Source organism: Procambarus clarkii, chromosome 40 (assembly GCF_040958095.1).
Source record: "Procambarus clarkii isolate CNS0578487 chromosome 40, FALCON_Pclarkii_2.0, whole genome shotgun sequence".
NCBI classification, from domain to species: Eukaryota; Metazoa; Arthropoda; class Malacostraca; order Decapoda; family Cambaridae; genus Procambarus; species Procambarus clarkii.
This window is the reverse complement of record NC_091189.1, coordinates 30,477,091-30,504,467: the sequence shown is the minus strand read 5'-3', so window position 1 is coordinate 30,504,467 and position 27,377 is coordinate 30,477,091. Positions and strand designations below refer to the sequence as shown.

General features: G+C 42.6%; 1 protein-coding gene across 10 annotated transcripts in view; it reads left to right on the top strand.

Moving 5' to 3' along the window:
- LOC123757993 (eukaryotic translation initiation factor 4 gamma 1) overlaps positions 1-27,377 on the top strand; it is a 189,598-nt gene that overhangs the window by 22,364 nt on the left and 139,857 nt on the right. For all 10 annotated transcript variants that reach the window (XM_045742085.2, XM_045742083.2, XM_045742081.2 and 7 more), the window contains exons 4-6: positions 1,466-1,554; positions 3,384-3,482; positions 10,763-10,846. In XM_045742085.2, coding sequence (XP_045598041.2) covers positions 1,466-1,554; positions 3,384-3,482; positions 10,763-10,846 — 272 coding nt within the window. The remainder of the gene's footprint in view (positions 1-1,465; positions 1,555-3,383; positions 3,483-10,762; positions 10,847-27,377) is intronic.

Below are 27,377 nucleotides of genomic sequence, written 5' to 3'. Positions count from 1 at the left end.
GAACCGGAACTTCAAGAACAAGAGGTCATAGATTTAAACTAACGAAACAAAGCTGCCGGAGAAATATACGAAAATTCACTTTTGTAAATAGTGGTAGATGGTTGGAACAAGTTAAGTGAGGTGGTGGTGGAGGCCAAAACCGTCAGTAATTTCAAAGCATTATATGACAAAGAGTGCTGGGAAGACGGGACACCACGAGCATAGCTCTCATCCTGTAACTACACTTAGGTAATTACAAGAGTACTGGGTGCTGCTTGTATCTAGAGATCACCTTCCCTAGGTGCCCTGCCAAAGCTAGAATATGCAGCGGTTGTGTGGTGCCCATATCTTAAGAAGCACATCAACAAACTGGAAAAGGTGCAAAGACACGCTACTAAATGGCTCCCAGAACTGAAGGGCAAGAGCTACGAGGAGAGGTTAGAGGCATTAAATATGCCAAAACTAGAAGACAGAAGAAAAAGAGGTGATATGATCACTACATACAAAATAGTAACAGGAATTTATAAAATCGACAGGGAAGATTTCCCGAGACCTGGCACTTCAAGAACAAGAGGTCATAGATTTAAACTAGCTAAACACAGATGCCGAAGAAATATAAGAAAATTCACCTTCGCAAATAGAGTGGTAGACGGTTGGAACAAGTTAAGTGAGGTGGTGGTGGAGGCCAAGACAGTCAGTAGTTTCAAAGCGTTATATGACAAAGAGTGCTGGGAAGACGGGACACCACGAGCGTAGCTCTCATCCTGTAACTACACTTAGGTAATTACACTTAGGTAATTACACACACACAATTGGTTTTTCAGTGTCAGAGTAGTTAACAGGTGGAATGCATTAGGCAGTGATGTGGTGGAGGCTGACTCCATACATAGTTTCAAATGTAGATATGATAGAGCCCAATAGGCTCAGGAATCTGTACACCAGTTGATTGACAGTTAAGAGGCGGGACCAAAGAGCCAAAGCTCAACCCCCGCAAGCACAATTAGGCGAGTACAATTAGGTGAGTACACACACACACAAAACACACACACAAAAAAAACACACAAAAAAAACACACAAAAAAACACACACAAAAAAAACACACACAAAAAAAAGCACACAAAAAAAAGCACACACAAAAAAAAGCACACAAAACACACACACAAAAAAAACACAAAAAAACAAACAAAAAAAACATACAAAAAACACACACAAAAAATACACAAAATGCGCACAAAACACACACACAAAACACACACACAAAACACACACACAAAAAACACACACAAAACACACACAAAACACACACACAAAACACACACACAAAACACACACACAAAACACACACAAAACACACACACAAAACACGCACACAAAACACACAAAATGCGCACAAAACACACACACACACAAAACACATACATAGGGTATATATAATTGTATTATATCATAATGTGTTACACCACTAATGTTTAGGTTATTGTTGCAGGAGGGAGTTTACCAGTGGCCTCAGCACACGGCATGATGTACTCTTCCAGCTCTCAGAACCAGCCCCAGGGACCACAACCAAATGCTCAGGTTAGATGGCTTGCTCTGTACTTAAAGGGCTACTCATGCCCATGCCACCTCTTGGGTGGTTTAATCTTCATCAATCATCTGCTTTTTACTGATAACTTTTAGCCATTTAAAGACTTGGCTATTTTAAGTACTACATTATGGTGCAAAGTAAAAACAGTAGTTCATAGAATAATTTAAAAAAATCACATGGCAATTGGAGCATAAGAAGTAATTGCAGATAGTAATTTGAGCCATTTAAAGGTTAATCTATATTCTTCAGCAAACAGTTAGTATATACCGTGTATAATTTCAGTGCTGTTGGTGACAGAAGCCTATACTTGGGCTTACCAAGGTTCCCCTAGACCAACTACTGACCTCTCCAGGTTGCACAACCCATGACAGTTGCTTAACGTCTTTTTATGTACCTGTTTACTGCTAGATGAACAAAGGCATCAGGTGAAAGTAAATGTTCCCTATACACTAGTGTTCTACTTCTGCAGGGATTGAGCCTGGGACCCTCAGTAGTGAGATGATGATGTAGACCACTGTACTGTCTGAGAATATATTTAAAGATAGTTACTTACTTTATGAACTTAATCCTTAATTGCTTTGTTAAAATGTTTTATCCAAATCCCTCAGACTGGCACTCTTATTAAAATAAGAGTATCCTAACATCTAGAAAATATAATTGTGAATACAGAAAAGTGAATAAAAAAATTTAGATACCTTTAAGTTATAGTTTTTGAAAGGAACATTTACTCCCATAGTGCACAGAAAAAAAAATTAAAAAATTGGGAAAGACCTGAGAAGAGCACCTGATGGGTGGAAAAATGAGTCATAGTCAGAAAGGATTGAGACTGGAGAGGAATGGAAAGTGGTGTTTCACTGAGCTTTGTCATAGGAGCATTGCTCTTTCTCATCAAAGTAAATGACCTTAGAGAGTGAGCTCGTGCACGTTGATGTTTGCACGTTATACATTATAAAGAAAATATTATTATTATTATTATAATAATAATAATAATATAATAATATTATAAACATTATAAGAAAATTCACTTTCGCAAACAGTGGTAGATGGTTGGAACGAAGTTGAGAGAGAAGGTGGTGGAGGCCAAAACCGTCAGTAGTTTCAAAGCATTATATGACAAAGTGTGCTGGGAAGACGGGACACCACGAGCGTAGCTCTCATCCTGTAACTACACTTGTGTAGTTACCTAAGTGTAATTACCCGATTCAAAGTTAATGAAGAAAACTTTAGGGGTGAGGGTGGCAAGAAAATCCTGACAAGCTTCAGAAGTGGGTATGTTAAATGGCTGTATGTTAAATCGGTATTTCTTCTGTTTGCATCATGCTTCCTCTCGAGTGTCATTAAAGCAAATAAAACTTCAAGTTATTTACAGATGGGGAATTATGACTCTAAAATGCAGGAAAAAGGGAATACAGGGCTGAACTCTGTAACACAAGGGCCAAGGTGCCTACAACAAATCCAATAAAGCCTGCTTGTTTACCAAGTTATAAGTTCAGTAAATTGAGTAGCACCCATAATCTGGATTTACTGGATGTTGATTTGGTAAATGAGTACAGTATCCCAAATACTGGTCTCAAAGCTGGCTGTTGAATCCAGTGGAATGCTAAATCAAAGGTCCTTAAATAAGATGGATACAGGATCTTCCATGCATATTGTAATATTTATAATGAATGGGGGAAGAGTTTGTATTATTTAATAATAAATTTGTATTGGATGTTCTGGTTAGACCTTTTAATATCTTCCTTGATATACAATGACAAAAAAGAATTCTAGGTATGTCGCTCATGTTTATCAAATTAATTTTGATGTACTTTTTTTACAGGGTCAGTTCTTCCCTCATCCTGGAGGACCCAACCCCCCTCCTCACTTGCACTCCAGTGGTCAACCACGGCAAGTCATTTCACATTCGCAACATATGCAAGTAAGTCAATTGTGTTGGTTATTTAGTTTTTATGAGACAGCTCCTACCACTATCAGTACTATAGTTTTATAGATAAATGTTTGTATTTAAGTTTTTGTTGTCATAGATTGAGCTACTCGGAACAAGTTCCAAGTAGCACGGGCTATGGTGAGCCCGTAACTTACCTGGCACAGGAGCGGTCTGTATTTAAGTGTATAGTAGTTCATTACAGTTCAACTTAGTAGAATGAACAGGAGTGCACCCTCATACCTACACTCAACCAGTCACACCACCATCCACTTGCTAATCTTTACACCACATGTGACCATAGGGTAACAGCACACAATGTGCACACAAGAAATGGCTGGTAAGATGAGGAAAACCTTTAATTTCCTAACAGACCAAACCAAGAGTAATACTATAATCAACAGAGTAAGATCTAGATCCTTTACCTTGAACAGCTGTGTTCTGAATAGCTGTAGGTTATATTTCTGTGCAGGACAAAAATTAATGGGCCTACCTTGAGTTTACCTTGAGGTGCTTTCGGGGCTTAGCGTCCCCGCGGCCTGGTCCTCGACCAGGCCTGGATAAAGTACAGGCAGCAGAGTACAGAAGCAAATGGTTGGGTACTATGGAGGGCCAGAAACGAGTAAACTTGGTGAACTAGAAGTATAGACACAGTTTATTAATTTTTTATGCAATTTATTTTTAAAGCAGCCTATACCTCTTTAATAGAAGGTGATATGTACTTCACTTTGACATATAATAAGTGGATACTTAGGATATAATAAGCGAGACCATCACAGTACTTATTAGACACACAGGACAACATACATAGTTGAATAAGGAGAAGACGTTAGTAAACAACAATGTGATCGCAAGATGGAGATTGGAATGTTCTGATAGAAAGCGACAAATCTACAAACAAATTGACATGTGTTTCTAGGAGGCTTTTAAAATCAAGCCTAAGTAAAGACCTTGTAGGTTACAGTAGTCAGAAACTACAATGAACACTATTTTAGTAACTGAAGAGAAGATTAATAAGCACTTAACATAATTGGACATCAGTAAGGCAGTAGCACAAAGCCAGGGTAGGTTGATTCCAACGCCGTCGCAGGAACTGTGAGCTCCAGAGTTGACCTCGAAGTTAGTGGAAAAAATGCACAGGGACTTGAAACCCGGAGACAGCCATGGTCGGGGGCGGAGAAGAACCGCCCCATGAAACGTATGAATGACTCCAGCCTCCTGAAGCAGAGCCTGGGGCCGCACGACCCCTGGGAGGTAGACGTCCCGATCCTGCTCCTATGGGTTCCAGACAGATCGTCACAGCCCTCTTTTACCCGAGGTCGACTTCCTTCAAGACCAAGCAGAAGGAAGAGTGATAATTATTAAATTCAACAATTATTATTATAATAATTATACTAATAATAATATAACTAATTAGTAGCATCATACCAGATATCACTATGGCTGCTGAAAGAGGCAGAATGGATTTTATGTAACCCTTATTCTAGAGCCTGTGATACAGCACAAGACAATAATGTACTGGAAATCTTGGAAGACTTTTAACGTGTGCCAATATTGAGAATAGTGACAGAACTGTTCCAAATTGTAAACCAATATTACTGATAAATGTGATAAATCTTTGGTCATTAAGTTAAGAGAAAGAAGTGGCTTACATAATTTTAGACTGCCAAAAGGCTTTTGATACTGTCACCAATAAAAAGGTACCAGGCTGGGTAAGGGAGTACCTGACAAAGAGTAAACAGACGTATGTGGGTGTGGACATAACACTGTCCTTAACGCTAAAGACGAATGTAAACAATAACATTACCAAACCTAAACTGGCGAATTTGAAGAAATCATTAATAAATCTAAGATATGAATTATTCAGACTATGCAAAGCATATGTAAAGAACAAAAAAAAACTAATGTATGTTTAAGCCCCCTTGCCTAGTGGAGGTGGTACATACCATTGATGATGATAAAGAAATAGCAAAATATTAGAAGAAAAATATGAATACGTGGTTAGTCATGCAATGGTTGCAATGAAAATGAGACCCCAAGGAGATTTTAATGAACTCTTATGCTTAAAGGAATGTCACTTATTGGGTAAAGAAGTGCAAAATACCATTGGCTTGTACACCATATAATATGGAGAAATAGCCTGTGCTCGGGTGACATCTCGCTCCCTAAAAATTTCCGATATTGCCCCCTCATACAAGGAAGGTAGTAAAGTATTGGCAAAAAATTTACTGATCTTGCAATTTCTACATTCTGCCATGCCTCCTGGTTTCATAAGGAGTTATTTATTGTGTGTGCAGATTTGTAACCAGTCCTGATATTTTCCAAGTGTAAATTATTATGTATCTCTCACCTGCACTCTAAAAGAGTACAGGTTCTGAGATTTTTAGTGGTTCAAATAATAAGGAAGTTTTATTGAATAGTTATTCACATTTTCCATGATAGTAACTTCTCCGGCTCTGGGGGTGTTAGTGTGAACAATATTCCACCCTGGAGAGCACTTAAAAATTTCGATCATTAGTTGACCATCTCTTGTTTCAAAGGCTCTTGTTATCCAGTCTGTAATTTTTCTTGCAATTGTGACAGCTACTATATTGTGTTATTCAAACTAAGGGTCTTCAGAAAAATTACTCCTAGGTGTTTTACATTGCTTTTCTTTTAGTGTGTGATTTGACAAAATTTTAGAAGTGGTTCCTGTTTTGATTTCTCATATTTTTCCATGGTGCAGAAGCTGGAAATTTTCTTCATTGTACTTCATGTTATATTTTGTGGCCCATTTAAAGATCTAGTTTGAATCATTTTGGAGGTTTGCAGTATCCTCAATGGTTTCTACTCATAAAGGTTCATGTCCTCTACAATCGAAAATGCAGTACTGTAGTTTATATCCTTAATTATGTCCAACAGGAGAATGAGAGAGTACTGGAGCAAGTACAATAACCTAGGGGGCTAAGCTTTTCACAATAGATGATCCAGATTTCACTGTTAGCTGTTACCCTTTGGGTTCTATTAGTTAGTAAATTAAAGTTCCATCTTCCTATTTTGCCAGTTATTTCCTGTATGTTCATTTTTACGTGCAATAACAGCATGGCCACATATGTTGGAAGCTTTTACAAAGTTACATTGTGAATTTTTATTACATTGCCATGTTACAATGACATTGCCATTTGGCTTATTTTTCATGGGGTCTAATACCGTCATTGGTCCTGCAATGATGAGAGGCAGGAGCATCCTGTTCTAAGCTAATGCTGGGCCAGGGTTATATAGATATTGTGACTTCATGTTCCTTGTATTCTTAATTCACAGTACTTTTTTTTTTAAGAATTTTTGTTAAAAGATGTTCATGCTATTGGTAATGTGTGTTTTTTTTTGCTTCTGCTTCGTTCTCCCCTATTTAAGGGGGCATAATGATAAAATGTGCAATAAATGAAAACTGATTCGATTTCAATCAAACTTTTTTGACTAGTTGTATATGAAAAGAGTTTCATCTGGTCCAAGTCTCAGCATCGTAGCATAAATAGGAAGGGAGAAAAAAATATTGAATTGTCAAAATTTAAAAAAAAAAAAATCCAAAATGGTCAAAAATTAGCATCAAACACAAGTGTCAACTGAAATCATGTCTACGACTCTCAGCTGTCACAATAACATAATAAAAATATTTAATAATTAGTTTTTAAAAAAAAAAAAAAAAAAACTTTATCGGACGATTTGAATGGAAACTTGTACCTTTCGAAACTTAGGTCCCTTTCGCGATTTGACGGGGCGATAGGAGGGGCGCGGCTCCCTAGCTTTGCTCGCGTCTAGTCCCACGATTCGTGGGCTTTTCGGGTCGTTTCGTGTGGCCTGTGGTGGCGTTGGGTGGCTCCTCCTCCCTTGGGGGGTTCGGGGTGGCGGGTCAGGCCTCTTCTTCTGCACTCTGTTGGGTCATCTCGGAGTGGATTCACATGGGCGTGTTTGAAACGACAACGTCCCTCGGGTGGGTTTCCTGCCTGTTTCCGGTCCCAAAATGGGATTGTGCGGACCTCCAGTTCATTTTGGACTTGTCCCGTCTGAACCCGTGGGTTTATTGCCCCTCCTTCCGGATGACCACACACTCCCAGGTCCATCTTCTGTTGGAGCCGGGCACTTGGATGGTGTCCCTAGACCTCAAGGACGCATATTGACGCGTCCTTGAGGTCCCAGTTCATCCAAAGTTCAGGGACTGGCTTGGTTTTGTTGTGGGGCTTCAAGGTTACCGCTTTCGTTGTCTTCCCTTCAGGTTGAATCTGGTGCCTCGCATTTTCACACGCCTTACTCAGGTCGTGGTGTCCCCGCCTGCGTCTGTTAGGTGTTCGGGTTCTGGCCTACCTTGATTACTGGCTGGTTTGGGCTCCCAGCTAGTCCGCGTGTCTGCTCGCCAGGAATTTGGTTCTTTCCCAGCTCGCCAGGTTGGGGTTCTTGGTGAACTGGAGGAAGTCCCATCTGTTTCCCTTTTAGGTTCGGTTTTGACTGGGTCTGGTATGGGACGCTCGCACTGCTTCCTTGTCTCTGCCTCCAGCGGCTCTGCTTTGCCTGCAGTCTCGCCTTCATCTGTTTCTGAGGGGTTCTTGGGTAACGTTGCGGCTGCTCAAGAGTTTGTGTAGGAGCCTGAACTTTGCCATGATGGTCTACCTGCCGGGGCGGGTGTGGCTTCATCGGCTGTTCTGGTTCCTTCAGGGACGTCCCTTATGCCTCTCGCGCGACCATTGGGTTTGGCCTACAAGGGCTTTGCATCGGTTGCTGCGTCGCTGGCTTCCTTTTCGGGTTTTTCGGGGTTCAGTGCCTTGGCGCCTACCCGAGCCCTTGCTCGATGTGTTCACGGACGCGTCGTCTCTTGGCTGGGGCTTTGTGACCAGTGCTCACCAGGCCGGCCAGGGGCGGTGGGATCCGTCCTACCGTTGGGCTCACAGCACAGTCAGGGAGTTTGCTGCAGTGTGGATGTCGCTCCGGAGGGTTCGAGTCGCTCGCGGATCGACGATCCGGCTCCATTTGGACTGCTTCCTGATGGTTCATTGCCTGAACCGAGTGGGTTCGATACTGTCCTTGGCTCTTTGGGGCTGGTCGCTTCAGGTGACTCGTCTGCTGAGTTCTTGGGGTTTGGCTCTCCTGGTAGTTCACATTCGGGGGGTGTCAAACGTCCTGGCATATGGCCTGTTTTGTTTCCTTCCCCTTTCCACGGAATGGACGGTCGATGCCGACTTTCTTCGTTGGCTGTGCCAGACTTTCGGGACTCCGGACATGGATCTCTTAGTGTCGGCGTGGTCGAGGCGTCTCTCGGTATACGTGGCGCCCTTCCCCAACAGCAAGGCCATAAAGTTTAACGCCTTCAGGCAGGACTGGACGAGGTGGGGTTACCTGTACATCTTTTCCCCGGTTCAGCTGTTGCTCCAGGTCCTAGCTCGCTTGGAGACCTACCAGGGAAGAGTTGTCCTCCTGGCTCCTTGGTGGCCAGCCCAGCCTTGGTTTCAGGTGCTGCTTGTTCGGTGTCCAAACCCGAGGGTCTTCCCTCGGCCCCGCCTTTTGTTCAGTGGGTTGATCCAGCCCGGTACGAGGCTGGTTTGGTCTTTTCATTGAGTCTTCACGTCTGGAGTTTTTGACTCGGGTTTATCATCACTTGTATGGTGTGCAGGTGGTTTCGTTGTTGGTTACCCACCTGCGTGCTTCGTCTCGGCGACAGTATGAAGTTTCCTGGCGGTCCTTCCGGTTCTTCCTATCACTGCGTAGGTATTCTTCAGTCTCTGATAGAGTTGTTCTGTCCTTTCTCTCTTGGTTGTTCCAGGACCGTCATCTTATGCCGAATACTGTCGCCTCATATCGTTCAGTGCTGGCGGAACAGCTTCAGCTTGCTTTTGGTGTTGATGTTACTTCTGTCCCGTTCACCTACAACCTGCTCATGCGCCTCCTGAGTCGTCCTGGTCTTTGAACCGGCTGCTCTCATTTCTCTCTTCGCCTTGGTTTGTTGTGGCCCATTTTATTCTCGATTGTTTTTCTAAAGCTCTTTTCCTGTTGGCATTGGCCTTTTGGAGTTTGGGTCTGGGAGCTTCATGCTCTCCTCCGGCGCAGGGATTTCTCCTCCTTCGGTTCTGGTGATAGTTTCATTTTGTTGCAGCCTTCTCCTTCTTTTCTGGCGAAGAATGAAACGGCTACATTTTGGAGGGGGCCTTGGGTTGTTGAGGCTTGGTTGGTCAGGCTGGGGATGCATCATGTGTTGTGTCCGGTTGCGATTCTCTGCCGTTATTTGTGCGTCACGGCTTCGGTGGCCGGGGATGCGCTTTGGGTTGACCCGATTTCCTTTCTTCCCTGTTCCCGGCCTCAGGTCTTTGGTTGTCCGCAGGGTTATTAAGTCTAGCTAGCCTGCGATTCATCCCCGTCCCCACGACGTCGTGTAAGTTTGTTACTGTGGCTGCCGTCTTTGGCAACATGTCTTGGGTTGACATTTGGGCGGGAGGTATTTTAAAGGTCGAACAGGGTCCTGGCTGCTCTCTACCTGGTGAATATTCCGGGACCAGGCAGGGCCTGCGTTGGTTTTGGTAGGTGGTTGCAACCAGTTGTCTCGACTTCGTGTTGAGGAGTGAGGACAAAACGCTTCCTGGGTAAGTCCCTATTTTTCCTTATCTTTAGGTAGTTAGCTCCTGGGACCCGACGGGACTTCCCCTAGAAAACCAGCGTTGAATGTAATGAAACGCCATTTTCTGGGCAAGTCCCAGTGGCTCCTCGGCATCCCTCCCGATCAGCGGTGTTTTTCGCGTTTTTTGACATCCAGCCTAAGAACTGTAGGTTGGGTCGCCGGCGGGTGGGTCTGGGGCTTTCCCTTCCCCCTCCCTGGGAATGGGGAGGTTTGCGCAGTCAATGGTGCAGTGACGTGATGACATCATGATAGTTTGCTAATTTTCGTTTGGGGGATACAAACGCGTCCCTAGTTTTGTGTTCTTAGTTGGTGAACAGGTTCTTGAGCTTATTGAGCTCTTATCTAATCTACACTTGAAACTGAGTATGGAGTCGGCCTCCAACACATCACTTTGTAATGCATTCCATTTATTAACTACTGTACTGACACTGAAAAGGTTCTTTCTAGTGTGTGTGTGTGTGTGTGTGTGTGTGTGTGTGTGTGTGTGTGTGTGTGTGTGTGTGTGTGTGTGTGTGTTTGTGTGTGTGTTTGTGTTGTGTGTGTGTGTGTGTGTGTGCGCGCATGCGCGCGTATGTGTAATTTATGTAATGTGTGTGTATATATATATATATATATATATAATTTTCTTTTTCAGAATTATCCTTCTGTAATGACGGCACCTATGCAGTTTTTTCCGTCTGCACATGCTCCGAGTAATGTAGTTTACCAGATTACCCCGGTGAGTAAGGGCTCTCAGTCGCTTGTTATGTTTTAAACTGTGTTTACTTTTGGGGGTATGTGTAGTTAGTGAGAAGCTCGAAGATGTCCCCAGTAATTATTTAAGGTTGGCTGCTCTGACCCACTTCATCTTCATAATACACGCCTGGGAAAAAGAAGCCCAAGTATATAGCATTGTGTAAAGTTCCTGCTCACAGGTAAGGTTCTAGAAAGCTTTTTTTTTTTTTTTTTTTTTTTTTTTTTTTTTTTTTTTTTTTTTTTTTTTAAGTTTAATGTTCAACTCTCTTTGCTGAAAGGTAGCAACAGTTATTATGCCAAATTTGATGTTTATTTCTTTCAAACTTTTCACATTGGTTTCAACTCTACTCTAAATGGTTTGTCTTGCACTAATACTGTAAATACTTTAGAATACTATTTTTAATTGCTTCAGAACATTTTTCAGCTCCATAGCATCTTAATTTGTATTCTGTGAAGTTGTCGATTCATATGTTGAAGTCTAACTGCTCTGAAGTTTTAAAACTATATAAAACTCTTTCAGTACTTAAAATGTACAAACAAGATCTGTTAGTGCATGTAATTGGTAACTTTCTTAATTTCCTAAACCTATATTTTCATGATTAACACTTTATCTCCTCTTGTCCAATGATTATATACATTATTCCTTTCAGCACCCTGCTTACAACGGGGCTTTGTATCTGGTAAAAACTTAGTTAACTACTTAGTTACTTACAACTACTTAGTTAACTAAAAAACGAGTTAACTAATTGACAGTGTGATGGTAATGCTTCAGGTGCACATTGTGACTTGTTCCTTACCTTAGCCTGCTTCTCTTATGAAGCAGGCCTGTGAACATACTGTATATCTACGTAATAATAATTGTGGTTATGGGTAAATCTGTTTGCTGCTAAAGTATTATTATATTGTGTTTATGATACAAAAGGGGGTGTTATAAAAATAACTTAAATAATATAATCCACTTGCATATTTAAGAAACCTTGCCAGTCAAATTTTGAATAAATAAATCCACTTCTGCTCAGAAACAAGCATACAAATTACTTGAATATTTTTATATTCCGCAGTGTTTCCTCACAAATGTTTGCCTCTAATGCATACTTATTGAATGATGGTCAAGTAATTTCTCTTATATCCCAACCACTTTACCATAGTGGAGTTGAAATTATTATTGACGACCCAAAGGGCAGTCAAATGGGCTTCTGTCAAATGCTTGAATACTCCCACCCTGTGGCTATGTGACAAGTTCTTTGGTCTTGCAGTGCAACAGGAATCATCTCTTAAGTCGGTCACTTCTATTATAGAATCAAATTAGAGATTTTGAATACTTTGTTTTATCCAGTGCCAGTGACCCCATTATGGCTAGATAATTATTTATAATAAATGAATCCAATCATAAAACGTGAAGGTGAAAACAAAATTGAGATTCTTTATTTGACAAGTTTCATGAGCATAACGGTCCTTACTAGCTTGTTTTAAAATAGCAAACTGGTTCATAAATATCTGGCCCAATGAAGATAATTTTCCTGTTTCATGGTGTTTATGGATAGGAATCCACACCCCCATAAATGGATCAACTTGGAACAACTTCTAATCCCTGGTCTGAGAGTTTGCATCTCTTTAGCAAAGATGCTATTTAGCAAAAAATGCCTATTTCTTGTTATATAGTTTATATACATAATTCTTGTTATACACTTGGGATATACCATAACTACTATAACGTGGCTGACAGTGTAGTTGCACAAACAAGTTCAGGTATAGTAAATTGGTATTTAGTAATTTCAAACGTAAATTTTAATTTGACTGTTTTTCTTTACTGTACTTATACTGTACTCACAATGTAACCTCAAAATAATCTGAACTGCTTGATGGCATTCTGTTCCGCTTCTGGATGTTCATAAATTGTGGATTTCTATTAATTCATATTTTGAGGGAAGGAGAGATTAACTTAAACATTCACATATTTATACACAATTCAGTACTATGTATTTTTGCTCAAATGGACAAATTAGGACCAGACCATCCATCTTTCCCAAAATCAGTTACATCTGTCTTTGGCTGAGCTGCACCCATTTTGGCAATATTTATTGTACTGTTTTCCTCTTTTTGTTTGAAAAATGCAACATGTTTAGCATTTCATAACATCTGAACACACAAACTATATTTACTTTTAACACTTTGGTAGCTCGCCCTTTCCGTGTGTTCTCGACTGCAAACATTCTGGGTTCCCCAGGCTGCTCAATGATTTGAAAAATGTTTGCAATCATTTTATGTTTTCAAAGTTATTTGTTGGACTATAACTAAATTTGGGGTCACACTTTTAGTGTTGTCAGAATGTGTGAGAGTTAATACGAACCAAAAGATCTACAATACTAGTGTTATCCTTCATAGAACATAGATTTTGTTCCAGACTTTGGAATGATTATGCCAGCATTATAATCCCTGGCACTGATTATTCAGTAACCTTCAATGTGTTCTGACTCTTTGAATCAGGCCACAACTTTAGAGAATCCTTTTGGGAGTTTGTCTCTAGGCTGAGGCTTTGTTACAGCCTTGTCTAATGCCCCAATCTACACTTCACTTGGTTGATTAATGTTGATCAATGAGAGAACTTGGGACTTTTTTCTCGCTGATCTTTGCATCTGAAGTTTTCAGGGGGATCTCTTTCTAAATCAAGGGTACTGTAGGTGGTGGATCTGCTGGTGCCCCAATTATCGGAGTATTTTTATCCAGCCAATGGGAGGTGGCATGGCATTATCGTCAGAGCGTCCGGTCTCTTCACCTGGCTCTTTTTTTTTTTTTTTTTTTTTTTTTTTTTTTTTTTTTGTGGCTCTCCTTGTACTGCTTTGGCCTAGACTTTTGTCAAGAGTCAGCTAATACTGAACGTGTCTTCCTATTGGTTGGCACTCCTAGAGCCCATTTTTTTTGTGGGCTTTGGTTTGATCCTCAGAACAGGTCAGATTTCCTCACGTTCGGCTTATTTTCAATCTCTGACCTGGTTGTTCTGGCATTTCTTGAAAATTATCCAGTTTTCTCTTAAAGACATCCATGTTTGTTCTGGCAATATTTCTTATGCTCACTGGGAGGATGGATGTTGAACAACTGTGGACCTCTGATGTTCATAGTATTCTTTGATTGAGTGTACTTATGGCACCCCTGATCTTCACTGGTTCTATTCTGTATTTCCTTTCATATTGTTCACTCCAATATATTAATTTAAAATATAGATTTGAGACCTGGCCCTCCAGTATTTTACATATGTTATTTGATATTTCTCTGGTCTTCTTTCTAAGGGGTACATTTAGAAAGCTTTGAGACTATCCCAATAATTTAGGTGCTTTATCGTGGTTATTGTATGTATTACATGTTCTCTGTATTCCCTCTTATTTTGGCAATCTCTCTTGCTATGAAGGGGAGAGTGAGTATTTAGTATTCAAGACAGGACAGCACCAGTAGTTTTAATAGTACAGTCATTGTGCTAGTTTTACCCTTGGAGCCTGCCCAGCAGCTCGATGCACTTCTGGACTTCAGTGTCTAATCCACAGTTCTTGTCTCCTTTCGCATTTCTGGCTGCATTTTCCATGGCAGTGACTGAGTTTGATACATGCTTACAGTAACAGGTTTATGATTGTAGGCTCTTCCTTTGTTTTTTGCCAAGAATTAGTCTCCTGCTTTCTACTTTGATCCCATTCTTATTTAGAGATGGTTTATCCATCTGTACACCATTCTTTGGCTGGTTCCTGCCTTGCATAAAACTCTTCAGTCCTCAGGGTCTGTTAAACTTGCTTGTTTTTTAATCCTTATACTGTTAACCTGTGCCAATGCTTGTGTTTCCTAAGTGATTCATTGGGTGATGGAATTGCATCAACTGCATGTTTTGACCCCTATGAGCACTAGAGGAAGTATGCAAACCTTATCTGATGCATCTTCCAAGATTTGGTCCAAGGGTTTTTGGAGCTCCTGTAACACAGGGGGGGGGGGAGTGTTCTTGAAAGATCTTTCCTGCCTTTACTCTCCCTCTTCTACCCGTATTCTTACTTTTGTTCTCTATACCCCGGGACTCCAAACTTTTACTAAAGCCGACTCCACGCCACGTGGTCCCAAGATGATTTACCGACTTAAGATTCTACAACCCGTATGACGTGACATAGGCTTTGAGCAAAACCCTAGAGTCGCCTCTGCCGCCACCACCAGACCAGTAACACTGAGCAATGATCGAGGTCTCGATCGATCATGCTAATCAACGACCTTGGGGCTTGATCCCCACTAGTAACTTATAACCTTGGATCTTAAGTGTGGAATTAATTCACAATCAATGGTAAAGATGACTTCCGATTTGGTGTTAGAATCGGCGCCCAATTCAACTCGGCCACGTGGGGACCACGTGACAAGGACAAGTCCACATAAATATAACATACACATGGAAATAATGAAAATGCAGATTGTTAACTAATTAATTTATTCCAAATTAAGCAAAATCTAAATAGTTGGCACTTCCTACTTGAACACTCCCTAATTGACCAGATCGGCAATGAATTGACTATCCCTATCAGAACTCATAGCACTATACCTCTATGTTGACCAGCTCAGATTTTGGAGCTGGTCTTGGGGGGCCCGATGATCGGAGGCCACCTGCCCGAGCTGCTATTCAAACCACACTGATCTCTCCTCGTCTGGTCTTCCCCAGACTAGAGCATTGTATCCTTCCGCATAGTCTAAGTTTTACCCAGTTACTAGCAAGGCTTAAATTTAACAATTAACCTCTGTTTGCACTGAATGATCCAGATTGGTTGAATTATACCGAGGTTAAATTACACAAGCATCTTAAGGAAGAGCTATTCCCGATCACCAAATGGCTATTTGACCTTTGAGAAATTACTGAATATGGAAACTCTGACCTGTGACCGCCAGGTCGCTGAGGTCACTTCCGCGCTACTGCCTAGTCCTGGCTTCGTGACGTCACTGATGGTGACTTAACTCAAGTCTCCTAATAATTAGAATACTCTTGATACTATAACCTGGAATATTATACAATACAATTTGAATGCAAGATGAATAAAGGCTAATTTCTCTAAATAAGTGAATACTATAGAATGGTTCATTATACGAAACTATGAACAAAGATGTCAGCCATTTTGTGACTCAGACTTGCTAATCCCCAGAGGAATGCGCATTGTGAGGTCAGGTCCCTACACGACTTCTGGAACCTTCTGGATAATTCTTACAACAAGCCTAGTTTGTTACAACCCCCCCGCACAAGCACTTAGTAAACCTTGTTAATTTGTTAAAAATAACGAGGTTTAGTATCCAAATCCACAATTCAACTCATGCCACAAACAAAAGCTAACCTAACTAAGAAAATTTGACAATTATTAGTGTCCAACATCATCATAATAAACATGGTCAAATTCCTAAATTTCCCAGCTGTCAACTGACAGCAATCCTCCAACATCAGGAAACATACATCCTATCCTTACTGACATAGCTAAATAACATGTCCCTACTCTACCATCAAAGACTAGCTATTAAACTCTCTTGGCTCTTCACTAGCCAAGTCCATGTGTCCTCTAGAGCCGGCCACACCGTGCTCAAACATAAACATGAAAGCTATATCTTCAGACTGAACTTTCAGTCATCTGGGAGCGTACTACTGAACTATCAAGTTCACATCCGTGTACTATCTACTCCCTCATCAATGTCAACCTTGACATGCTAAGGAACACACCTAATGTTTATTACATGTATCTAAAAATATAAAAAGAAATCCAATACTATATCACAGGTTTCAGCTGACTGTACAGCCAAGTGTCATCACTCACTAGAAGTGTCAATGTTTATATTGGTCCGCCTCTCCTGTGTTCAAACATTCTGAAAAAGTAGCACACAACATAATTTTCCATAACCGTTTGTTCTGGGCTTAAACAATTACACAGGGGCTTCGATTTTGAGTACTGACCAATTTATAGAGTGAAATTTCCATATATCATTATACCAGAAGAATTATTTTAAATCTGTCTTTCAACATTTATAAAGTATCGTGATTCTAAATCTGTGTTTCAACATTTAAACAAAAGTGTCCAGATATTCTTTATACAGATGTTCAGAGCCAACTTTGTCTGTTTGTATCAATTGTTCATATTGAGTAATCGAGAAAAAAAAACGATGCTGATGGATGTTGAATGTAGTCGCTGACGATGACGGTGTCGATCTTGCTTCTTCCCATGTGTAGACATCAATACCTGGTCCTCTTGTACTCCCATCCGGTAGTCTTGAATGACGACAGAGTGTAGTAGAGCGGAGTGCCAAGTGACAGCTGTAGAATACTGTTACTTCGGCCATTGATCTTGCTCCCGACAGTCCACATGCCTTCATATCAATCACAGTTCACACGGCAGTCTTGATGTTAAACTTGACGGCGTAGATGACCACAGCAGAGCAGGACTGGATATGCCAACGGTGTCTCGTAACAGGAGTGGTGTCAGAGGGTCGTAGAGGCGGGTTGCTTGTTTGCATAACAGGTGAATCTCGTCTTCCATCATTGCTCACGTCATCTCAGGCGTTTCTTGATGTCACCAGGTTACTAGGCCGTAAACACCAACTGTGTATACCTTCGTACCACTGACTTTAGGCCAAAGGAGACAATTTTGCGACCTTCTATTGGCGAATCCCGTTAATTGGCGCTTGGGGCCATTTCTGGTTCTGGCGCCTTGGCCTTGGCAGCTCGCTCGTCGGCTGCCTTGCTGAAGCTTTTCGTGCCAATCTTGCGGGATGCAGTTGCACTGTTTTATGCTCGTGTGTCGGCAGGCAGTGCTTGCCTCCTCTGTGGAATCTGCTTGGGCCTTGGCTCTTAGAATGTCTTCGCCCTTTTTGTCCTCTCTTGTTTAACCCTTAAAGTGCGCATCACTTCATATGAAGTGTAAATCGTTTTACCAGTCAACTGCGCTTCACTTCATATGAAGTGTATGGGTACCGCGCACGATTTGAATGGCCCGCGGTGTAGCTGGGGGTCCCATACGCTGCCCAGGGGCTCTAGTAAACAGCGGCCATTTTGAAAAAAATTCCCGCTCACGATCCAAGGCATGAGAGGCCTCAGTTTAGCGAGAGTCACCATGGCGAGCGCACGGTCAAACGCCTCACGGGCACGCACCACTCAGTCCCTCACCCCAGAGCAAATAGGCCCACGAATTATTCTCTGAAGGTGAAGAAAGTGTGTTTGACGATTCAGACAACGATGAGGATTATACACAGTTGTCGGGTGATAGCAGCAGCAGCAGTGAAAGTGAGAATGACCGCCATGCCATGGCGAGGCCTATACGCTCACCGATGCCTCCTCGCCCAGTTTCTACCCCAATTCTACCACGACCTCACAGTTCCTGTGGATATTTTCTGTTTGAGGGTGACGAGTCAGAGGGAGGTGACTCCTTTTCTGGGTTTAGTGACTCAGATCAAAGTTTTATTGAGCCTGTGGCTGGTACCAGTGGTGTAACTAGGCGAGAAATTGTCGCGTCAGCAGCATCTCGCCCGGCCAAGCGCCACCGCATGGCACCACATGAGGGACCAAGACCCTCGTGTTCACGTGCACCCACCTCACGTGCACCCACCTCACGTGCACCCACCTCACGTGCACGTAGCCGCCAGTGCTTCTCGCAGACGGTATTCAGCTCCTGGTCGCCGGTATGCATCGCTTCCTCGCCGTCTTTCCTCTGCATCTCGCAGGACGCCTGGTATACTTGAGTGGAGTGATGGTGACGATTTTATTCCTAATATTCCTCACTTTGACGATAAAGATGTAGGGATTACAAACCTTTTCCCTAATCAAGGTGAGGACATGGCTGAGATGGAATATTTTACAGCAGTTCTATGATGAAACCACTCATGGAATACATTGTACACCAAACGAACCTGCATGCTGCTTACCTGATTGAGAGGGAAATCACAGAATTTTCACGACTGCAGCGTTGGAAAAATACCACAGTGGCGGAAATGTATGTGTTTTTGGCACTCTGTTTGTTGATGAAGCACTGTCACAAACATGCAATAAATGACTATTGGAGCAAGGACAAGACAATACCAACACCTTTATTCGGGAAATATATGTCACGAGACAGGTTTCAGATACTCCTCAGGTGTCTACATTTTGGAAGTGTTCAGGACCGAACACCTGATGATAGACTGTGGCGAGTGAGGCACTACATGAATGATGTTATTGGAAAATTCAGAGATTTTTACGTACCAGCACAGAAGCTGGTGGTTGATGAATCTCTCATACTTTTCAAGGGACGTGTTCCATTCAAACAGTACATTCCCTCAAAACGAAACCGATTTGGCCTGAAATTTTTTGTTCTTTGTGATTGTGAGACAGGATACGTGTTACACATGATTCTGTACTCGGCTAGTGATGTAGACATTCCCGGTAACGACGAACATGGATTCTCGGGGAGTGTAGTGAAGACCATCATGGCTCCGTGGATGAACAAGGGGACACATTTTATACACAGATAATTACTATACAAGTCCCTTGCTAGCTTGGTTCTTGCTAGAAAATAGAACTGGATTGGTTGGTACAGTAAAGCCACAACGAAGGGAAATGCCTGTGTTTGACAATGACATTGCAGTTGGTGAGTGTCAGAGAAGGAAAAGTGATAACATTCTGTCAGTTCGGTGGAAAGACAAAAGAGAGGTGAACTTGTTGACAACAATTCATGATGGAACAATGGTGAACAGTGGGAAAGTGAGCCATAAAACAAACGCACCACTATATAAGCCAGACTGTGTTTTAGACTATAATATCAACATGCGGTTGATTGATAAATCAGACATGATGATTGGCACTGCAGAATGTGTGCGGAAGACATGTAGGTGGACGAAAAAAGTGTTCTTCCATCTTGTGGACATGAGCATGCTGAACTGTTTCAACATGTACCTTGTGAGAACTGGACGTAAGCCCACTTTCCGTGACTTTGTATTTGATGCTGCAATACAGTTATTAGGAAAGTTTGCAAAAGATGTCCCAGGTATTCAGCGGCCCATCATAAACCCACTGTTGCAGCATGCTGGTACTCCACACCTCGCTCACACTGAAGGCTTCCTAGCACACAGACTCAAGTATTTGCCACCTGGTGTGAAGCGTGCAATAGCCCAACATGATTGCTTGGTGTATAAAACAACGACACGTAGAGACAAGAAACGGAAGCTTGTGCAAACATGGTGTGAAACGTGTGGTATCCCATTATGTGCTGTCGACTGCTTCAATGACTACCACAGTCTAGAAATCTTCTAAGTGTGCTTCAAAGTGTGTATAGCGTGTGCGAGTGTGTAAATATGTAAATATGTAAACATATAAGCAGATAGCGTGTGCGTGTGTGTAAATATATACAAATATAAGCAGAACATACAATATAATAGACTGTAATGACATATTATATTGCCGTAATTGAAAACATTTGTGTGCGCCTGTGTATACTCAAATATGCAACAATTATTGATACAAAATATGTTCAAACAGTATTTGAAACACAATTAGTGAAAAAAAATTAGATAAAATGCGCTTAGACATTGTAAATAAATAGCGCGAAAATATATTTGTGGCAACTCTGGCTGTTTGAGGACCGTGCGCAACACCTTCCGGGCGTGTACTGCATGAGTGAACATGCAGATTGTGACGTCATCACTGTGCTTCTCGGCTCTATTGCAACAAAAGTAAGTACAATAGAATTTTTTTTTTATTTTTCCCGTGATCAGTGAACAGAACTTAACAGATTAGCAAAAAAAAAAAATTTTTTTTTTTTTCAAAATGACATGCGCCTGTGCGGATGGCAGGATATTAGACCCCGAGCATGTTAAGGGTTAAGGCTTCAGCCGTTGCGCAATATATTCAGGCTGCTTCGGCTTCTAGCCGTCCTATGTCGGATTTGCTGGTTCTCCGGGGGTCCCGGGGGGATCCTTCCCGGAGGGGTCATGCCAGGGCCCGGGATTCCTCTCGTCGTGGTAGGCCACTGGTGTCGGATACGGATTCGGCTCCTTCTTCGGACCCTCCTTCGTGTGGTCAGCGCGGTGTTCGCTCTGTGCGAGGTTCTGGGTCTCGTAAGGGGTGCTGGCCCTTTCATGTTCGCCCCATTGACAGGACAATGGGGGGAGGCTTGCGCAGTTCGCTCACGCCTGGTCCCACGATTTGTGGGCGTTTTGGGTCGTTTCGTGCGGCCTCTGGTTGCGTTGGGTAGCCAGTGGGGTTCGAGGCTGGCGGGGCAGGCCTCTTCCCCTGCGCTGTCATGGTCGTCTTTGAGTGGGTTCGCTTGGGCATGGTCGAAACGACGACGTCCCTCAGATAGGTTTCTAGTCTGTTTCCGGTCCCGAAACGGGACTGCGTGGACCTGCGGTTCATTCTGGACTTGTCCGGTCTGAACCCCTGGGATCATTGCCCCTCCTTTCGGATGACTACGCTGTCCCAGGTTCGGGATTGTCCTGTTGGAGCCGAGCACTTGGTGTCCCTGGACCTCCGGGACGCCTATTGGCATGTCCCGATTCATCCAGGCTTCTGGGACTAGCTCGGTTTTGTTGTGGGGTGTCAAGGTTGTCGCTTTCATTGTCTCCCGTTCAGGTTGAACCTGGCACCTCGTGTGTTCACATGTCTCACACAGGTCGTGGTGGCCCGTCTGTTTCTTTTAGGTGTTCGGGTGTTGGCCTACCTCGACGACTGGCTGGTTTGGGCTCCCAGGCGGTCGTCTTGTCTGCTGGCCAGGGATTTGGTTCTTTCTCAGCTCGCCGGGTTCTTGGTGAACTGGAGGAAGTCCCATCTGGTTCCCTCCCAGGTTCGGACCTGCCTGGGACTTGTGTAGGACTCTCGGACCGCTTCCTTGTCTCTTCCTCCGAAGTCTCTCCTGCGGCTGCAGTCCCGCATGCGCCTGTTTTGGAGGGGGGGGGGGGGTCTCCTGGGTCACCCAGCGGTTGCTCGAGGGTCTGTGCGGGAGCCTGAACTTCGTGATGCTGGTCTACCCATCGGGTCGGGTGTGACTTCATTGGCTGTTCTAGTTCTTTCGGGGACATCCCTTCCGCCTCTCTCTCGCGACTGCTGGGTTCGGACCCCAGGGGCCTTGCGTCGGTTGCGGCGTCGCCGGCTTCCTCTTCGGGTTTTTCGAGGTTCGGTGCCTTGGCGCCTAGCCGAGCCCTCGCTAAATGTGTACACGGACGCGTCGTCTCTCGGCTGGGACTTTGTGACCAGTGTTCACCAGGCCGGCCAGTGATGGTGAGGTCCATCTTTCCGTCGAGCCCACAGCATTGTGTGAGAATTCGCAGCGGTGTTGTTTGCTCTTCGGAGGCTTCAGGTTGCCCGCGGTCGACGATCCGGTTCCATTCAGACTGCTTCCCAGGGGTTCATTGTCTGAACTGGGGGGGGGGGTTCGATGCGGTCTTTGGCTCTTTGGCACTGGTCGCTTCGGGTGACTCGTCTGCTGAATTCTCGGGGTTTGGCTCTCCTGGCAGTTTACGTACGGGGAGTGTCAAACGTCGTGGCCGACGGCTTGTCTCGTTTCGTTCCTCTCTCCACAGAATGGACAGTCGATGCCGACTCCTTTCGTTGGCTCTGCCAGACGTTTGGGCACCCCGAGGTGGACCTCTTTGTGTCGTGGTGGCGGCACCTTCCCCAGTACGTGGTGTCCTTCCTCGATTGCAAGGCCATCAGGGTAGATGCCATTCAGCAAGACTGGTCGAGGTGGGGGGGTTCCTGTACCTCTCTTTCTCCCGGTTCAGCTGTTGCACCAGGTCCTGACTCGCTTGGAGACCTACTAGGGGGAGAGTTGTCCTCTTGGTCCCATGGTGGCTGGCCCAGCTGGGGTTTCAGGCGCTGCTAGCACAGTGTCTGAACCCTGAGGTTTTGCCCATTTTTGTTTGGGGAGTTCTATCCACTTGTTCGGCTTTTGGTAGCAATATTTTCACCAGAATAGGGGCTTGTTTTAGGATGCTTAACTTTCTGGGTGCCTGACCTGGTCGATGGCAGACATAGAATGCTTCCAACCACACAGGGGCTGCTACAGGCCATTGCTCCCCCTTGCCTCTCTGAGGGGGCCAGGTTCTGGCTGTTGTCCCCGGTAGGTCCAAAGAACTCCATACACGTGGCTGATGCCAAAGTCTGACAGTGCATATCAGCCTGAATAGCTCCGGGGAGCCATAGGGGCTTCCCTTAGAAGGGTCTGATTTGAATGAAAGATTCTTATTTGAAAGAAATTTATTTTCCATCTTGGATACCTCAGCCAGTGCTAGTGGATTTAAGTGTGGTGGCTGTGCAATATCAAGAAGAGTTATCGAACATGCAAAATCCACCCTCTGTAGGGGTGTATACACCCCTTTTTGTATATTGGGAATACATTACCTTTGGCTACATTACATTATTGGAACTACCCTTTTTGTATATTGGGACTACATTAGCTGTCTTCCAGCTTTCAGGTAGGTCTCCTGTTTCCAGTGACCTGTTATACACTATAGAAAGTGGCACACTTAGTGCCTCTGCACCTTCTTTTAATATCCAAGGTGAGATTGTCAGGCCCAACAGCCTTTGTCACATTCAGCTCCAACAGATTTCTTTTGACCTCATCACTGGTGCGGTCAAATTCCTCAAAGGTTGCTTGGTTTGCCTCCTTATTTAGTGCAGGGACCTCTCCTTGTTCTATTGTGAAGACCTCCTGGAATCTCTTGAGTTCTTCACACACCTCCTTGTCGTTCTCTGTGTATCTGTTCTCCCCTTTTCTCAGTTTCATCACTTGTTCCTTCACTGCTGTTTACCTCCTGATGTGGCCGTGGAGCAGTTTTGGTTGGGTCTTTGCTTTACTCGCGATGTCATTTTCATACCGTTTGTGCTTCTCTCCTCACTCTGAGGTATTCATTTCTGGTCCTCTGGTATCTCTCCCTGCTCTCCGGTGTTCTGTTGTTCCTGTAGTTTCTCCATGTTCTCCATGTGTACTCGCCTAATTGTACTCACCTAATTGTGCTCACATATACTTGTCTGTGTGTATGTAAAATACAAACAAACAAACAAAACAATTGCAGTAGTGGTGGTTTGCAATGTTTAACAAATATAATGACCAAACTACACACTAGAAAATGAAGAGGCGATGTTTAACAAACATCGTCTCTTTTTGTAAAATCAACTTTTATCAATACAGTTGTACCTTCGTTTACAATTTTAATCCGTTCCAAGAGACGCGTTGTACACCAGAAAATTGTAAACCAAAACAAATTTTTTCTATAAGAAATGATGTAAACACTGTATAATTAATGCATTGCACATACCCAAAAATATTAACTTACATTTTATACAGAATACAATTCATATTTTTTGCTATACTGTAAAGGTACTTTACCTTTATTGAGGACTCCTGTTGTCGTATAAAAGACGGTGAGGAGGAGGAGGAGTGTTAGTATTTTTGTTACCACAAATGTGGCCACATATTTACAAAGCTAATCAGCATATATACTTTTTCTTTTGTCCTCCATGGACAGGGTTAGAAATTTGTTAAACATGTAATCCAGTGGTTTATTGGACAATCAACCACAGAAGGTGATCTTTTAAAATGCTATCTTGAAGTTATCTTGATGATTTTGGGGCTTGGTGTCCCCGCGGCCCAGTCCTCGACCAGGCCTCTTTTTTTTTTTTTTTTTTTTTTTTTTTTACACTCCCCACAGGAAGCAGCCAGTAGCAGTTGTCTTAACTCCCAGGTACCTATTTACTGCTAGGTAACAGGGGGCATCAGGGTGAAAGAAACATTTTTTCCCATTTGTCTCCACCTCCACCGGGGATCGAATCCGGAACCTCAGGACTACGAATCCGAAGCGCTGTCCACCCAGCTGTGAGGCGCTAAGCTAACCTACATACATAAATACACAGATTTATGTCTGTCCTACAAAAACAGTGTTAGAGGTGTCTTTACTACACACATCCACCTATATATACATAGACCTATGTGTCTCCTACTGTGACAGGGTAAGATAGCTTCTAGAGAAACTAGTGTGATATTGAACACTTAACAGCTGAAGGTGATGCGTTTACAAGCTCAGGTTATAGGTACATACAATGTATAACAGATGTATTACATATTGTATAGGTACAATACATTGTATAACAGATTTATTTCATAGTCAATCTTGGGTACAAGTCCAATATATCAAGTATTCCAGTATTAATATACAAGGGGTGCCTCGGTTTAAAAATTTAATTCGTTCCTGGAGACGGTTCGTAACCCAAAAATTTGTAAACCAAAGCGAATTTCCCCATAAGAAATAATGGGAAATGTATTAATCCGTTCCTGACTCCCCAAAAACTTCACTTCAAACTAATTTTTTTTTTTTTTTTTTTTTTTTTTTTTTTTTTTTTTTTTTTTTTTTTTTTTTTTTTTTTTTTTTTTTTTTTTTTTTTTTTTTTTTTTTTTTTTTTTACCAAGTTCACCCAAATCTTAACTACAGAAGTATGTTCAACTTATTACTTACCTTTGCTGATGACTCCTGTTGGCATATGGAAGATGGTGAGGAGGGGGGGAGGGAGAAGTGTTACTCTTAGGAAGGGGAGTCCCCTTCCATTATAACATCAGGCAGTGAGGACTTCACTGGTGTGCACACTCTGGCACGTTTTGCCTGCATACCACTAAGACCTGCTTGTGGCTCACTAAAGACACTTGTTTTTCCCTACGTTTTAACAATTGTCTGTAGCAAGACATCACATTGTCATTTAAAAGGTCAATGCAACGGCCTGCTACAGCTTTATTTGGGCGAGTTTTTTCAACAAAACTTTGCAGTTCTTCCGATACTTCACACATTTTCTTAATGAGGAAGGGACATCCACTGCTGCCTCAACTCACAACTATTTTCTTAGGTTGAACCTTATCACTGACTTTCCTGGGACTCATAGCATGATATATAATAATTATTTTAATGTTCAAAATGCAAAAAATCATCACAAAAGTGAAAGTTTTTATAGGCGCGAATGTCACTAAGCGGGCAGCTGTAGTAAACTGAGGCAGGTCGGCCGCGTGACCGGGAACCACACACTCGGTCGACCCGAACGTGTACCAACAAATGTAGTAAGTCGACGACACCATCGGATGTCAGGTCGCATTTTTCGATGAAATTTACATTGTAACTCGAAATTATCGTAAGTAGGGGCAATCGTAAGTCAAGGTGCCACTGTATGTATGTGTGTGTGTGTAATTACCTAAGTGTAATTACCTAAGTGTAGTTACAGGATGAGAGCTACACTCGTGGTGTCCCGTCTTCCCAGCACTCTTTGTCATATAACGCTTTGAAACTACTGACGGTCTTGGCCTCCACCACCACCTCACTTAACTTGTTCCAACCGTCTACCGCTCTATTTGCGAAGGTGAATTTTCTTATATTTCTTCGGCATCTGTGTTTAGCTAGTTTAAATCTATGATCTCTTGTTCTTGAAGTTCCAGGTCTTGGGAAATCTTCCCTGTCGATTTTATAAATTCCTGTTACTATTTTGTACGTAGTGATCATATCGCCTCTTTTTCTTCTGTCTTCTAGTTTTGGCATATTTAATGCTTCTAACCTCTCCTCGTAGCTCTTGTCCTTCAGTTCTGGGAGTCACTTAGAAGCATGTCTTTACACCTTTTCCAGTTTGTTGATGTGCTTCTTTTGCAAATCACGAAAAATAAACACGTGATTAAAAATGTGACAGTCGGACCACGGAGGAAAATTGAAACAGGAATTTCCTCAAATACTTTCGTATATTAATACATCTTCAGAAGGAGTGGTTTTACAGGTCGAGTACTGGACATAAATAGGCAGGAGAGAAGGGTGGAGTGAGGTGAGGTACAATAAGTGGACACAAATATGAGCCGCACAAAAACTGCAGACGGCCTATTGGCCCATCCGATGCAGCTCCAAAACATAACCACACACAGGCCCACACATGGATAATCATAGCATAAGATAGTAAATATTTACAATGAATTAGTGAGACAAATGTGTTCCAATGATCCTACTCAAATTGCCCTTTAATTGATCTATTAAAAATGGATCTAAGTAATATAAACCACTGCTAATGTTCAAATTATTTTCTTTTGTGATCTGTATCAAAGCAGATTCAATTATGTTTTTGTTATAGGTGCTTTTACAATTCGTTATTGAAGAAGCCATCTCCCAATTTGGTGAGCATCTTCTGACAAGTGAACGAACAAAGCATTAGACAATTGGCCATGTCTTACAGAGTACTGTATTTATGTTGCGAAATTCTACATTTCAAATCTTTAGATGTTTGCCCAACATAGAACTTATTACAGTCTTTACAAGATATATATATAAAACCACTCCTACTGAAGATGTATTAATATACGAAAGTACTTAAGGAAATTCCTGTTTCAATTTTCCTCTGTGGTCCGACTGTCACATTTTTAATCACGTGTTTATTTTTCGTGATTTGCGAAAGAAGCACATCAACAAACTGGAAAAGGTGTAAAGACATGCTACTAAGTGACTCCCAGAACTGAAGGACAAGAGCTATGAGGAGAGGTTAA